The sequence below is a fragment of the Cicer arietinum genome, chromosome 7 (assembly GCF_000331145.2).
Source record: "Cicer arietinum cultivar CDC Frontier isolate Library 1 chromosome 7, Cicar.CDCFrontier_v2.0, whole genome shotgun sequence".
NCBI classification, from domain to species: domain Eukaryota; kingdom Viridiplantae; phylum Streptophyta; class Magnoliopsida; order Fabales; family Fabaceae; genus Cicer; species Cicer arietinum.
Genome location: NC_021166.2, coordinates 62,132,766 through 62,149,484, shown reverse-complemented (window position 1 = coordinate 62,149,484; position 16,719 = coordinate 62,132,766). Strand labels below are relative to the sequence as shown.

The following is a 16,719-nucleotide window of genomic DNA, read 5'->3' as shown; positions in this document are numbered from 1 at the left end:
AGAGTTCCGAAAACGGAACATTAGTCGTGTGTCTATCTACGTATTTTATAATTTTCTTCTTACGGATATAATTCTTTTTCTTCTTGAATATACATTTTTTTATATGATCGCCTCTTTTAACATATGCAAATAATATTTGTATAGTTACCTTAAAAATACTCATTCCATCCTATAAGAGACATTTTCATCTTTACTATAATATAAGAAACATACTAGTATACTTTTAGAGATTAATGATTATTTACTATATATGATTATTTATAGTGCAGTGTGCTCCTATTTTTTCATACTTTTAAGTGATTTAATATTATAAATTTATACCCCTAAATTTATCAAGTTTAAGTTTTTTTTTAAGGCCCTACATTTTAAAGACATGTTTTAAAGACTTTTAAAAATATAAAGTTGAAAAAAAAAATCTACATTTTTATTGGACTTTTTCAGGCTGCGCTGGTCTATTTGGGCTGCCCCGCCCCACTTTTTCTGCTTGTCGTGTCCACCTCATTGTAGTAATTATTATTCTTATTTGATTTAAGGTGAGATTTCTAATCTCAATGCTTCGCATAATGAAGGTTTAGGTATAAGAACATCTGCAATGGTGGATTCACTATTTAAGTACTTAAATAGATTCTACAATTACACATATTTTATCTATAGTTTTTAATTTAATATTAATACTTAATAATAATACTTATTGAATATATGATCCCTTACAAAATTACATCATCAATTAAAAGTTAATATTTGACTAGAGAGTTAAGTCATACGAATTTAAAGTATTTTATTTTTCTAGTAAAAGAAATATTTAAATTTAATTTGATATGAAAAAAAGGAAATTAGTAACAGAAAATTGTCACAATTAATATCTAAAGTCCTATCCTTTTGCCTCCTTATTCGGTTATAAAATTTTAGTTTCTTGGAATCAAAGCATCTCTCTAAACCAACTTTTCTTTTGAGGTTTTAAGTGGGTTCAACTTGTATGTATCACTCGTTTTTATTTCTGTTACTCAAAGTACTAATAAACAAACATATTATCCCTCAAATCTATCTCTAAAAAAAACTACAACGCCTAATCTTTTATTTTTTTATTTTACAAAATATACTCCAACACAGAGATAGCTCAATGGTAGACAATCTTACATTGCAAATCTAATGAGTTTCAATTAATTAGAGCGAAATCAATTAGAAGTAATAAAGTTTGATTTTTCCTTAAATATATTTTTAGAGTTTCAATTTTACTTACATTTTTATTAAATTCTAGATTATCAAAATATATTTATCTTAAAAATTAGAGATTAAAACACAAAAGTTAATATTATACTCCCTTCGTTCAAAAATGATTAAATTATTTTATTATTTTACATATATTAAGAAAAATGTATAATTGAAAGAGAAAAAATATTATCTTTACTAAATTATCTATGTTAGGTATTGATGTATTATCAATGTCATAAATAGATAACGAAGATATTGCATTGAAAATTATGCAAGTAATATTAATTAAAAGACACAATTTAAAATAAGTGCATTGAAAATAATGTAGTTCATCAAAAAAGTGTACTAATTTTAATGGATTAAGATTTTAGAATATTTTTTGCTTTAATAGGTTTATTTTAATCTTTTTTTATTCTTAGCCAATTTAGTTCGTCCAATAAATACATAAGTCTTAATGGTTTAATAATTTAGGTCATTTTGGTATTTTATAAGTTTTTTCTAATCCATTTTGATTCTTATGCAATGTAGTTCGTCTATTAAGTGTGTAAGTCTCAATAGATTAAGATTTTAGGTCATTTTGGTCTTTAACCATTTTGATTATTAGTCAATGTAGTTCATCAAATAATTGCACTAGTACTAGTTTCAATTAATTAAGATTTGAAGTTATTTTTGTCTTTAATAGATTTATTCTAAACTGTTTTGATTCTTATAGAATGTAGTTCGTCCACTAAGTATATAATCTAAGATTTTATGTCATTTTAGTATTTAATAAATTTATTCTAATCTATGTTTATTTTTAAACAATGTAGTTCGCCAATTATTATAAAACGAATAGAGTATTTTTTATTTATAAAAATATCATAAAATGTCCTTTTGAATAAAATTCATTTACATAAAAAGAGAATATAGATATTTAAAAAAAATTGAAATTCACAATAAATTACTTCCATCTTACAATAATGGATTAATTTATAAAACATATTTGTCTCAAAATAAATTATTATTTCACTTTTCAATGCATTTTTTCCTAATTCCCAAAATAAATTAATATCACTGCACTTTTATGATATTGATAGTATACAAGGTGTTGATAGTATACAAGGTGTCAAATAATTTGATTTATTTTTCTTTCGTTTATATATTTTTCTTAATATGTATGGAATAATCTTAAATATTTAATATACTTAAAAAATATTTAATATACTTTAAGTAATATTTTTCTTAATTTCAATATTTAATATACTTAAAAAATGTTTTGTTTAAAAATATTTTATTTTTGTTGACAAAAATAAAATAAAATCTTATATTAAGAAGAAAAAAAACCTATTTATCATTTATAAATAAGCTTTGGACAGAGTAAGTAATCCCATAAGCATAGTATTTAAAATTCAACTAACATATAGTTATCCTTTTTTTAAAAATAAAAAATATAAACAAACCCACAGTTTAAAAATAAAAAAGTAATAACAATTTAAAAATAAAAATTGAAAATGAAGGGCGTGAAGAGGGTAAGCTATTCCAGCAGACCAATGAAACATACCCACAGTTTTAATTCCCAAAACCTTTACACTAATCCTTATTCCTATGAGCCCAGCTAAACCAATTCCACCCTATAACAGATTCCCAATACTAATCTTTATACATTTCTAACAGATTCCCTTTCTGCTGCTTCCCACACTCACACAAGTAAGTAACAATATTATAATAATAATAATAATAATAATGCACTTTATAGATCTCTATTATTATTAGATCTGTGTTTTCTTCCATCAACATATTCATTTCTCATTGGAATTATCAAAAATACAACTTCATCAAAATGGACGTTTTTGATGGAAATAAGTTCCTCAACACTGTTCTCCTTCTTGTTACAACCATTATCGTTGCTAAACTCATCTCAGCTTTCATAATCCCCAAATCCAAAAAACGTTTACCCCCAATTGTTAAAGGATGGCCCATTATTGGAGGACTTTACCGTTTCCTTAAAGGTCCAATCTTTATGCTCCGTCAAGAATACCCTAAGCTTGGTGGTGTTTTTACATTGAAAATCTTTCACAAAAACATTACCTTTTTGATTGGTCCTGAGGTTTCAGCACATTTCTTTAAGGCTCCAGAATCTGATCTCAGTCAACAAGAGGTTTATCAGTTCAATGTTCCAACTTTTGGTCCTGGTGTTGTGTTTGATGTTGATTACTCTGTCAGACAGGAACAGTTTAGGTTCTTCACTGAGGCTCTTAGAGTTAATAAACTCAAGAGTTATGTTAATCAGATGGTTACTGAAGCTGAGGTAAAGTTTTATTAAATCCTTTATATATTGGATTGTTGATGATTTATGCATAATTGTTATTTTTTCATTTGTGTGGATTGTCTGTTTAAATGTTAGAATTTGACAATTTGTTTATTTTCTTGTTTAATTTTAGTATTTGCTTCTTTAAAGTTTGTGATTCACTTTAGAGGGTGAAATAAGTATTATTACAATTTATGAATAAATCAGTGGTTGATGTTAAGTGTACATGCATAGCAAATAATGAATGTATTGGAATATCAATTTTAGTATCATATTATATAATATAAATACATTACAATGAATAAAGGCACAGTTGGTCACACCCTTGTGTTTTGTTAGAAACTGAACAGTAGGCACTAGGGATAGATCCATTTTTTTATTGTTGTTGTGTACTTTAGTTGACCTTTTTTTTTTATTACATGAAAGACCACATGTTTGTGCATTCAATGCTTCATTCATTCTGTTTGGTGGTCTGGGAATACTGCAGGCTGGGTCTGTGTCTGGTAAACTTATTGCAGTTTTAATTGAATGATTTGGATTTATGACCTTAGGTGAGGTCAGTTATATATGCAGTTACTTTTAGCTTTGTAATCAGAAGTGATGAATTTTAACTATTGAGTGGAAAATTAAGAGAGTATACTCCCTCTTAAGTTTCATTTTAAGCAATGCATGCTTCTTAACAAAATGATCAGTTTATTGATTTTTAGACTAAAATAATATGAAAAAGTTACAATGCAACTTTAGGCCGATTTTCTAAGGTAATTGAAAATCAAATTTTACTGCAACTTGAATTCATTCCCATATTTTGATAAGCTGGAGAAACTCTTAAGTTCTATTTGGACCTGACTTGATTGTTTGTTTCTTTATGTTGATGATAGTAAATTCCTCTCTTGTAACTTCCTTTGGCTGTGTTGTGCTGTTTCCCAAACCTGAAATAAATTTGCAGGACTATTTCTCAAAGTGGGGATCAAGTGGCGAGGTTGATTTGAAATATGAGCTTGAGCATCTGATCATCTTGACAGCCAGTAGATGTCTGTTGGGGCGTGAAGTCCGGGACAAGCTCTTCGATGATGTCTCTGCATTGTTCCATGACCTCGACAATGGAATGCTTCCAATCAGTGTTCTCTTCCCATACCTGCCAATCCCGGCTCATAAGCGCCGCGATGAAGCACGCAAGAAGCTTGCTTCAATCTTTGCAAGCATCATATCTTCACGAAAAAGCGCTGACAATTCAGAGGATGACATGCTGCAGTGCTTCATTGACTCAAAATACAAAGATGGCCGTCCCACAACAGAAGCTGAAGTCACTGGACTCCTCATTGCCGCACTTTTCGCGGGGCAGCACACCAGTTCAATCACCTCCACTTGGACCGGAGCATATCTCATGTGTAACAAACAGTACCTTTCTGCTGTGGTGGAGGAGCAGAAGAACTTGATGGAGAAGCACGGCGATAGAGTTGATCACGATGTTTTGGCTGAGATGGATGTCTTGTACAGGTGCATTAAAGAAGCTTTGAGACTCCACCCTCCATTGATTATGCTTCTGAGAAGCTCACACAGTGATTTTAGTGTCACAACAAGAGAAGGGAAAGAGTATGACATTCCCAAGGGTCATATAGTTGCTACATCCCCTGCATTTGCAAACAGGTTACCTCACATTTTCAATGACCCTGATAGGTATGATCCTGATAGGTATGCTGTCGGTAGGGAAGAAGACAAGGCAGCAGGGGCATTCTCGTACATTTCCTTTGGAGGAGGTAGACACGGATGCCTTGGTGAGCCCTTTGCATATCTGCAGATTAAAGCTATTTGGACTCATTTGCTGAGGAACTTTGAACTTGAGCTTCTGTCACCTTTCCCTGAGATTGATTGGAATGCCATGGTTGTCGGAGTGAAAGGAAAAGTTATGGTCCGATACAAGCGGAGGCAGCTTTCTGTTGATCAATAGGACCATAATATGTTTGTGTATTGCTTGGATTTATTTTTTAAGCATTTCTTGTTAGTATCATTGGTTCTGCTTCAGTCCATGTTGACTGTTTATTTGACAGTGGATATCTAGACTCTTCATTTTGACTTCTTTTTTGAGTAATTTTGGTAAGTGATTTTAACTTCTTTATGTTTTAGACTTTTAGTTGATGAGAGTTAAGTAAAACATGACAAAAAAGTGTTCTGGCTAAGACATGAACTCGGGTTTTTCCGAACAATTTGTCCTTAATAGAAACTTATTATCCACTTGAGTCTAATGAGTTGGTTCTTGTATCACACACTCTTAAACAGATGGTGCTTTTGCTCGGATCAATACTTGCTCTTTGCACAACCGATTTACATCATTCTATAGCTTATCATCATCACTTCCCAGTTCATATACAATGGCTTCTATCTCAAAAAGCAACTCTGCATCATTTTTGGTTTGAATAAGAGAATCAAAGAAACATAATTGCAAATGTAAAGGTTCTTGAGGATAGTGACATGCTAAAAAACTATTAGGTTCTTAAGAACACATTATGTTGTGTGGTCTAATTTTAACTGTGGTAAATGAAATCTAGCTTTGAAACATATGCAGCATGAGAAGCAAATAAGCCAGCTGAACCAAAGCTTCTTAAAACCTTATGTCATGTAAGCATATACTATGATGAACCTTCTAAAAAATTTATACCAACCTAATTTATCTGTGTTCCCATTTTTAGATTAAATGATTGTGAAAATAAAGCCAAACCATTATTATTAGTCAAACTTCATTTCCTTAGGGAAAAGCAAGTATATCCCAATCCGTAATAGGGACACGACATGAGGACACCGTTCTTTCCACAAAATTATTTCCTAAAGCTTATTGCTACTTTTTTGCTTCACCTTTTTATAAAGTGATGTTGATAGGAACCACATCCATATCAATGGGATCCCACAACAACTTTTTTCAATATACTTTTTTTTTTAAAATTAATTAAAAAATTGACCACTTAGCTAAAAATGGTGGTTTTAACAAGAATTTGATTGATCATGTTTGTTTGCCTCCACAAAAACTCTGTTAATAATATAGAGAATTCAATAATGATTAGGTTAAGGCAAGTTCAATAGCTTGTAAATAGTGACACAATTACAATTCAGAATTTAATACTTAATTTTGAGAATAGATTACATAAGATGAGACACTACTAATTTATTCATTGATTCCTACATGCAATAAGTTACAAAAGACACACATATGAAATGCATATTATTTTCTAATTGAATAGAAATTTGGCAAGACGAACAAAGTTGAAAGCAGTATAAACAAGAAAAGCAATCCCAACCAAAGTTGAACTAGCTCTCCAAGCATCTCTGAAATACACCAACCACAATGCAGCCATAGTACGGTTCCAAATATTCTGATAATGTTTATTAAGCTCATTAATAATCTCATAATAACATGTTGAATTCACCACAACATGTTTACAAAGTCCATTCACCAGAACCGCTACTTCCTTATCACTCCCCATTTCATGCACAATCACTTCCTTCTCAACCAACATATCAACATCAACTTGTGTATGAATCAATGAATCAATAAGTGAAACATAGTTACATATATAAGGTTGTTCTTGATACTCACATTGTTCCAATGCAATAAGGTTCCTTAAAACACATTCTGTTGTGTAATCAACTTTCAATTGTGGTATCCTTAAACGTGCTTTGAAATGATTCAAACATGAAAAAGATGGTAAACAACCTAAACATAGAAAAGAACTTAGAAACTTTTTCTTATCAAATTTTATGTCAAGTAATCTTTTTTCCACAACTTTCTCAAAAGTCACACCAGATTCCATTAACTTTGTCACTGTTCTTGGAAAAGTATGAGAACAACCACTTTTTCCTAAGTCAGAAGGAAGGTAAAAAAACCTTATTAAATCAGTGAAATGTTTTGGACCTTGAATAAACCTTTCTTTGTGATGAGTACTATTTTTCAAAGATTTTTTCTTTTTGGAATTACCAACATCACCAAGTAAACCACTTACATAAAAATATTTCTTAGTTTGATTCTTATCCAAAACAAGCTTAGTTTCTTGTGAAGAAGATTTCTGAGTATCGTAGAAAGCAAAATACTCAAGTGCAAGATCAAGAAAACTTTCATGTTCTGTTTTTTTGTTGTCAATAGGGACAACAGTATCATAAAGCTTCATTAAAACAAAAAAAGGTAACTGATTTTCCAATAATATCAAATCCCTTGTTATGCTTTTGCTTAACCAAGCTTGTGTTAAAATATAATCATCACTGTGTTTAAATCTAAATGACTTGCTCGCCACGTAATCATGTTCATGTTTTGTTCCATCTGATTTAAATGAACGGTTTCTTAACAAAAGTTCCATGATGAAAACAGAATCCAGCAACACATTTTCTATGAACTTTTCTTTGCTTATGTTTGGAAATTTCTCTGCATAACATTTTCTGATTTCTTGTTCTTTGTTTTCAAGGTAGAGTTTGTAATTCTTCATGGTTTCTTGATTGGATACACGTTCATAGAAGAAATGGAAGTACCTTTTTTTGTGTTGTTGCATCGGTTCAAGTTCTTTTTTTTCAAGGTGAATTGGACCAATTGAGATTAAATGAGGAGTGTAAGCTTTTGGTTCCACTTCTCTAAGATTGTGAGGAACTTTGTAGATGCTACAATCAGATAAATTTAACTCTTCTAAGACTTCAATGTCGATGATGTTTTTCACCAACTCATATTCACTTTCAGATAAAGCTGCAACAGATGAATTTGTAGGTCCCATCTTGTTTTAATTCCCTGTAAAATGTGAATAACAAATATTTTGACCATACATTTATTTTTTCTGTTGTATAATCATAATGAACTTTGTCTTGTAATGTTATGTTGGATGTTTGTGTCATTATACATACTATATATATATATATATATATATATATATATAATTTTTTTTTGTATATATATATATATATATATATATATATATTATATATATATATATATAGATGATGAACAAATTGATTATATTTTGATGGATTTTAGATCGATTAGAAATGGAATAAATAAATAATACACAATAAGAGAAGTGATAAATATATTTAATGTTGTAATATTTTTAGAGGAGTTATAATATGAAAGTCTCACAATGATTATTCTCTTTAAGACGTGATTTAATATGTCACTCTCCAATACAATTTTAATAAATTATAGCTCAAAGAAGGTTAAGATTTGGAGGATTTGAGTTTTAATTCAGGTGAAAAAAATATAACAACAAATTATTAATTTTGGTGGTTTAAAAAAATATTATTTTATAATTCTTTTTTGCAAACCATAACAAAAAATTATAAATAAATAAATAAATAACTATTTTAATACCTAACTAAAGACAACACTATAAAATACAACTCTACGATCTACATATTACTAGGCATTCGAATCAATTTAATCCGCATTTTGAACCAACTTATTTAAATTTTGAGTCTAATCCGAATCAATTTAGTGAAACCCAATTATGTTCTGTTTGAATAACAAATTTAATTTTTGAACCCACGATGCAAATTCAACTTATTGACGTGACATAAATATTTTTATTTATTTATTTATTAATTGATGTACAATTGAAATTTAGTTGTTAGATTATGTTTGAAAATTTGCTACTAATTTAATTAATTTAAATATTTTATTGTGTTTGTAAATTTATTTTAAGTATTAAATGATATGTTATGATATAGTTTTATTAATTTGTAGATGTTCAAATATTTAAATATAATTACATTTTTAAAAAAAAAAAAATCTTTATTACCCGTCAAACCAATCCAACCAAATCAACTCATAATCAAATTAGTTTAGTTTGAATTTAATGGAAAAATCATGGGTTGAGAGTTCAACCCCAACTCAAAATAAAATCAATCTCTTCCGAGATCAATTTAGTAAAAAACGACTCAACTTATATACACTATACATATTAGTTAATTATACATAGATGAGATGTAAAATTGGGTGAGTTTGTATTTATGAGGACTAAGAAAAGATAAGAGGGGTCTTCAGATTCTGTTAGAATTCAAGCGAGATTAAATAGTTGTAAATTATTGAGTATATTTTTGGTTTAAAGAGTCTGCTTTTGTGAACTATAATTCTCCTAGTAGTTGAACGTTTTCAGAAATAAATCATTTCAGAGTAATTTTTGTGTAATCACATCCATAAATTCAAATCATTTAAGGACACAAAACATACATTATTTAACTTTTTCAATAATAAAAAAAATATTATTTTCACTTAAATAATTTAGATATGTGGTTATGAATTTATATTCACACAATCATCATCCATCACTTGGTAAGAAACCATTTCTGAAACAAGGATGAGTACTTTCCAAATGGCCTAAAATGATCACTTGCATCTCCACAACTTACTAAGCAAAAATAAATATATAAGAAAAAAATATTAAAAACTCATTAATGAGTTAATTCAGTAAGTGTATGTTTGATCTTGTATTAAAAAAAAGATGAAAAAGTCATTAATAGGACTACAAGTATACAAGTTTGTTTGATTTTGTATTAAAATCTTCAGATCATATGTAATTTAAGACTTTCTAAACGCAAAATCAATCACGCATGTATGCACATATATGTATTGCTGAGAAAAACTTGCAAAATACAAAGCATATATAAAAAGAATTGAAAAACAAGATGATAATATGGACACAAATAATGAACCTGTTTGAGTGTAGAAATTCTTGAACACAATAGTTGCCACCTATGCTTGGTGTGTGCATGATACATGTGTGTGAGTCTCTATTTATGGTTGTTAAAAGACACTATGATGAGTGTTGACTGAAGTGATCAAGTCTTCATGCCTTTAATCATGAATACCCGCTGCTTAATTATTGAACAAAGTTAATGATTAATTGCATCTCTAATTAAAACTTACTAAGCAATGTAAATTTATTGTAACTATTAATTGGATAGTAGTAGATATAGTGAAAAGTAAATTATTAAATGTGTTACTGTTTCACATAAAGTTGGTACATAAAGTTGGTACATAAGGTAGATGTTATTATTAAATGTGTTACTGTTTCACATGAAATACCATTAAAAGAATGTTACACTAGTATTGACATTGACATTAAAAAAAATTACACAAATTTCTTGATATGTGATTAATGTCAAAATGTTTTCACCAACTTTTTATTGTTCTATAGAAGAAAGAAAGTGATTAACAGATACGTGGAGAAAAATTAGGAATTTTGGGTTTGAAGATTGAAGAATAAATAAAAAGGGAAAGACATAATTTTTTTCTTTTTATTTATACGTAAAAATTATAATTATTTAATTTAAAAATTATCAATAATTCTATTTCAATATTTTATAAAAAAATTATAATTCAAATGTCACATCATCATTAATGTCCATATCATCATTTTTAAATGGCTAAATGTCATGAAAAATAAAAAATTCTAAAATATATTTTATAATGACTAATAAAATAAAATTCTAAAAATTTATATACAACAATATCATAAACCTTTTTTATAGAAATATCCAATCAAATCACTTCAAGTAGATTTAATTGAAGATATTTTAAAAAATTAATCTAAAAAAATGTTACTATAATACATGTAATCTCAATAATTAATGTCTTATGTCATGCTAAGACTATAACGATGCGTCACCTTAGATATTTTTTTATTATCACACTGTCATAAATTTTAGACACCATATAGATATTTTAAGTTTATATTAACAAGTATTTTAAAAAATCAAAGATGGAATTTTGTGTGAGAAAAAACAAAGTTTAAACTTTAAAAAAATTAAATACGTAAGTTTCTATATAATTTCAATAATAAATTTATATAATAAATTTATATATTTGAATCAGAAATAAGTACCTTTAAGGCACTTGTTAATATTTACTATATTTTAATTTAAGTATTACTACTATAGCACCATAAATAAAAATGAAATTTTCTTTTACAATAACAAAAAGGATAAATCATAAAATATAAGTTTCCATATAATTTCAATAATAAATTTATATATTTAAATCACTAATAAATACCTTTGGAACACTTACTAACATTTACCATATTTTAATTTAAATGCTATAGCACCATAAATAAAAATGAAAATTTATTTTATATTAAAAAAGGATAAATCATAAAATATTAAAATTATAAAATAGAAGTTCAAGAAATGTCAGATTAGTAAAAATAAATTATATAACATAATTTTTCCTTTGAATAAGCAAAAATTTATTGATCATATTAACCCTACCCAAGAAATATTTAGAATAGACTTAAATTATTCGCATCGTATTCATATGACCACATTTTCCAATCAAATGAACTCCTTAAATATATATATTTTATTAAAATAATATTTTTCCAGATCTTAAAAAATTATTATGAATCGAATTTGGTTGTGACCACTTAACTCACCATCATATTATCACTTGGCGAGAAATTTAATAAGTATATGCTTTTTTAGGAAAAATTTAATAGGTATATACTTTTAATAAAATGATTAGTATTACTAGTAAAAAAATATTGTTTTAAAGAAAGTGAGACATTTAAAGAAATAATTTTTAAAGTATAGCCGTTAAGAAATTTTCTTTTAAAATGGGATATATATATACAAAATCCAAGCTACAGTAGTTTTATAAAAATTTACTTTATACATACTAATTATTTAATTGTTAGTGATATATAATTTTTATTAAAATTATCTTTATAAATAATAATAATGATATGTAATGTAAAACTTTTTACATGTATAATAATTAAATCCATTTTACAAGCACAAACTAGAAACCACGCATCCCCAGAGGGCCATTATTTGCAGATCATTTGGATAGATTTTCATAAACACTCACCATTTCTCTCTCTCTTTTTTTTTTTTTTTGTTCTTTTTGTTGTTACGTTCCATCAATCGGCAATAATTCAATTTAATTAGCTTTTCCTTTCTATTATTATCTGCCCTTGTACTTTTTAAGTAAAGTTTTAGTTCCGTGTCTAAATGTCTATAGATATTTCTCCTAAAAAAAGTCAGGATACTTTTTTTTTTTATATAAGCAAAGGATTAAAACGTGGATATTTAAAAAATAGAAATGGAAAATTATAATTAATAATTATGTTATTAATAATCGTTTTATAACTATTTTTATGAATTTGATTCTGGTATTTGAAATTATAAAGTTAAACTTGTAGCACATAACTGACTTCTCGTAAATATGTTGACACAGTATTAAAAAATAAAGATTTCATATTTAGTTCCTATAATTTTTTTTAACAGTGCTCACTCAAATGTTTTTGGTCGAAAAGCATATCTAAAGCTTACTAAAAGTATATCTATTAAGTGGTTTATCTATTGTTTTTTTAAGTACCATTACATATTAACTTCTCCAATTGGAAGCTATACAAGTTTTCTCTATCTCCTTACTTTAATCGGATTGTATTTAATAAATTATATTAAAATAAATAAGTATTTTTTAAATATAATAATAAAAATTTATTGGTAAGACCTATTTAGTGAATTTGTTTTTGAGGTGTTGGATGGAGAAATCGAATGAATATTAGGTGTTAATATTAAAAAATTATAATGTTCCAAAAGAACTATTAAAAAATTATAAATAAATGATAAGTATATGTAACACTAACTTAAACACTTAAATAAGAATATCAAAAATATCACATTTGTGGATGTAAAACGTGAGATTAACTTAAACACTTAAATAAATAATAATTTGATATATTTTAAATGACATGACATATGATGATGTAAATTGATTAACACCTATAAAATTGCAATAAATATATCTTAAAACTCAGTTTTAACTTCAAAAATTATTAAATTTTATAATTTAATTAATACCACATGAATAACTAATGTATATGGTTCCATACTATGAGATTGTATGTCATGTTTTTATAATATGTCTAATCATCTTTTTTTTTTTATTCAAAAATATGAACGATTGATCATAATTGTCGGGTTTTAAAATAAAGAGATTAATTTTGGGAATTAGTAAAAATAGCCCATATACATTTTTTGAAATTTCGCTTTTAGTCTTTGTAAAAAAACAAAATTATTTTACAAGTTGTTATAGTCTTAGTAGATCGAAAGATCTTTTAACTTTTAAATTTTTGAATGATATTTTATAAATATATTTAGAACATCATTAAAAGTTCATTCACACAAATTTATAATTTCTTAACTTGAGATAAATTAAATATACATTTTTTAATATATTCAAAATAAAAGTTTTTAAAATATGGCCCTATAAATTGAGTATGGAGCTTATTTTTTGTGGATTTTTTTTATAATGTTGTGAATATATACAAAAAAAAGTTATATATATATATATATATATATATATATATATATATATAATATATCTCTTTTTTTATAAAAACACACTATTATACTCACATTGAAAAATATATATCAAAATATCCTACTTGTTTTTACCTTTAAAATATCGTATCTCTAGGATGCGATCACATGAAAGATCATTTATTACAATGCAGTAATAGATCGCATTACAAGTATCTCTGATATGCGATCATTTATAAACTTTAATTTTTTTAATAGAAGGTCGCATCCCCACGATGCAACCTTCTATTATAAGAAAAAACAATCATTGAGGTGATCGCATCACGGAGATGCGACCTCTTGGAAGGACAAAAAAGAAAGACATTTTAATATATAAATTTCAATATAAATTATATTAATTAATTTTTAAAAAAATAGGATATTATAATAAAAAAACCACACAAAAAAAATCATTTACAATTTTATGTTGATATTTTAATTGAGATTAAAATAATTGCATATTATAGAAAAACTTTGTTAAAAAAACAAAAAAAAAAACAAAAGTTTATAGTGATTACAAATTTATCTAACCTTTAATAATCTATAGTATATACAGTTAAAAAATATTAAATAATATTAAAAATATTTAATATGTTAACTTAAATTTTAATTCAACTTATAAATTTAAATATTATTACGTTAATGGTCGTATCTTGAATTCGAACTAATAAGTTTCGAATTGCATAGATTAGTAGAGTAATATTTACTATTTTTTTAAAATAAGAAAAGAATGTTTGGTACACAGGTAAATTTGGCTGTATTGTAAATAATGAATTGTTTGAAAAGAAATGTTAGTACACTAATAAAGTTAACTATAAATTTAACTATGCCAAATGTATAGTAAATAATTAATTGCTTTTTTAATACCCAGAGACGTCAACCAATCGGTGCTGAGACTATAAAGATGCGTCACCATAGATATTAATCTTATTCGATAATAAATATTTGTTATGTATATTTATATATTAATAAAAAATATTTATTTTATATTTTTATATAATTATCACTAGATATATTTGTCTCATGGTATTGTATATATCAATAAAAAATATTTATCATATTATTTTTAATATTTGTTTGTGTTAAATATTTATCATGAAAAAGTTTATTATATAATTTTATATATTTCAATTAAAAATGTTTATCTCGTACTTTTTATGCATTATTTATAAATATTTACTCGGTGTGTTTGTAATATAATATTTATAAATGATAAATATTTGTTTTATTTTCTTTTTATGTATTAATTATAAATATTTATTTTATATTTTTTTATGTATTAGTGATAATGTGATTTTTTATATTCATTTATCTAAAAAATGTTTGTCATATATTTTTTATGCAACATTTATAAATAGACAAAAAAGACTATGCACTGACTTTTTAAGTGTCGGTTAATATGAGTAATTGATTATATAATTATCCCGCACGATTGTTTACGCCATAAATGTATACAAATTACTATCTCAAATATTCTTTTTACAAATATGATATTTGTATTTTTTAAAAAAGAAATGGTTGTTTCTCGATATTTAACTTCTAAAAATTATTTTAGTTTCTCAAATTTATAAAAACTATACATCTTTTTCCTTAAAAGAAAAACACAATTTTTTTGTAAAAAGAAATCACTTTATGAAATCATCATTTTTATCATTCATATTCTTACAATAGTTATAATCGAGAACAATAATATTGATTTTTTTCTATTATTATGTTGTATTTTTATTTTTACAAATATGTCATTTGCATTTTTTTTTAAAAGAAGTTGATGTTTCTCAATTCTAATAGCATATAATGATAAAATGACTACAAATATTTTGACATAGTGAAAGAAATCGGAATACTATGTCCCCAGATCTGTAGTATTGACAACTAAGTCATTAACTGAATATATAATGAATCAAACTGATATACTAATTTACATGAACCACAAACATTATACAAAGGAAAAATAAAAAATATCTCACCAAAATGATAAATAAACAATGTCCCACATTGCCACCGGTTTCACAAAAACTTCGAGAAAAAACTAAAACTATATGAAAACCACTTATTTAAAGAAAAAGACGAAGAAGAAAAAATTAAGAGACAAATTATAGAAAAGAAATAAGATATTGTAGAGTGATGTAGAACTTTTGTTGTAGAATTCAAATTTAATTGTTTCCATTCATTTATCCATTTAATTGGTTTTAGAATTTAGAAGAGATTCTTACTTGCTTGAATGAATCATGTAGGTGGTTCATGCCATTAAACATTCTTCTAAGATATATTATTGGGCAACTCTTTTATGGTTTCTTAATAAAATAACTAGAGTTCCTCGTCATCTTCTTGGCCTTGTGATGACGTGTTGTGCTGCAGCCCAGGTTTATTTACATTTTTTCTTCTTATTTTTTTCAACCAATTCAATTATATATTAGTAAGTATCAATAGATTTGAATAAAAAACAATTAATCATTTTTTTAAAGATCATTGTATTTAAGAAATCAATTTTTTAAATAATCACTTTTAAAAATAATCATAATTCAAAAATATCTAAAACGTGTTATAATCAATCCAACTACTTGAAATAAATACCTAATAATAAATGCCTAAAATTAATATATATATTTTGTTTTGATCAGATGTCAATGTAAAATCAATTTATATTGATAAGTTTATGCAGTATATTATTTTTTCTCATATTTAAAAAAATATTTATTTATAATAAAATTTAAGATGAAATGATGATTTTTAACAACTATTTTAAAAGTGATATACAAACTTTTATTTATTTGGTGATATAGTTTTACCAAAATAGTTTCGGTCAAATAAAGATGGCCTACCTTTTGAAAGTTTAATATAAAAGAGTCAACTATATAGTTTGATGAAATGATTCTATTTTGAATAAT

At 26.0% G+C, this 16,719-nt stretch overlaps 2 protein-coding genes across 2 annotated transcripts; one reads left to right on the top strand and one right to left on the bottom strand.

Moving 5' to 3' along the window:
* The first annotated feature begins 2,679 nt into the window (after positions 1 to 2,679).
* Positions 2,680 to 5,607, top strand: LOC101504867 (obtusifoliol 14-alpha demethylase). Its single transcript, XM_004510062.4, has 2 exons — positions 2,680 to 3,499; positions 4,446 to 5,607. The coding sequence occupies exons 1-2, from the start codon at positions 3,032 to 3,034 to the stop codon at positions 5,445 to 5,447; spliced, it is 1,470 nt and encodes a 489-aa protein (XP_004510119.1). The 5' UTR covers positions 2,680 to 3,031; the 3' UTR covers positions 5,448 to 5,607.
* Positions 5,608 to 6,551: 944 nt separating this feature from the next.
* Positions 6,552 to 10,332, bottom strand: LOC101505175 (UPF0481 protein At3g47200-like). Its single transcript, XM_004510063.4, has 2 exons — positions 10,178 to 10,332; positions 6,552 to 8,261 (listed from the first exon to the last, which is right to left on the bottom strand). Exon 2 carries the CDS (start codon positions 8,245 to 8,247, stop codon positions 6,721 to 6,723), a length of 1,527 nt encoding a protein of 508 aa, XP_004510120.1. The 5' UTR covers positions 8,248 to 8,261; positions 10,178 to 10,332; the 3' UTR covers positions 6,552 to 6,720.
* Between the last annotated feature and the right edge of the window lie 6,387 nt (positions 10,333 to 16,719).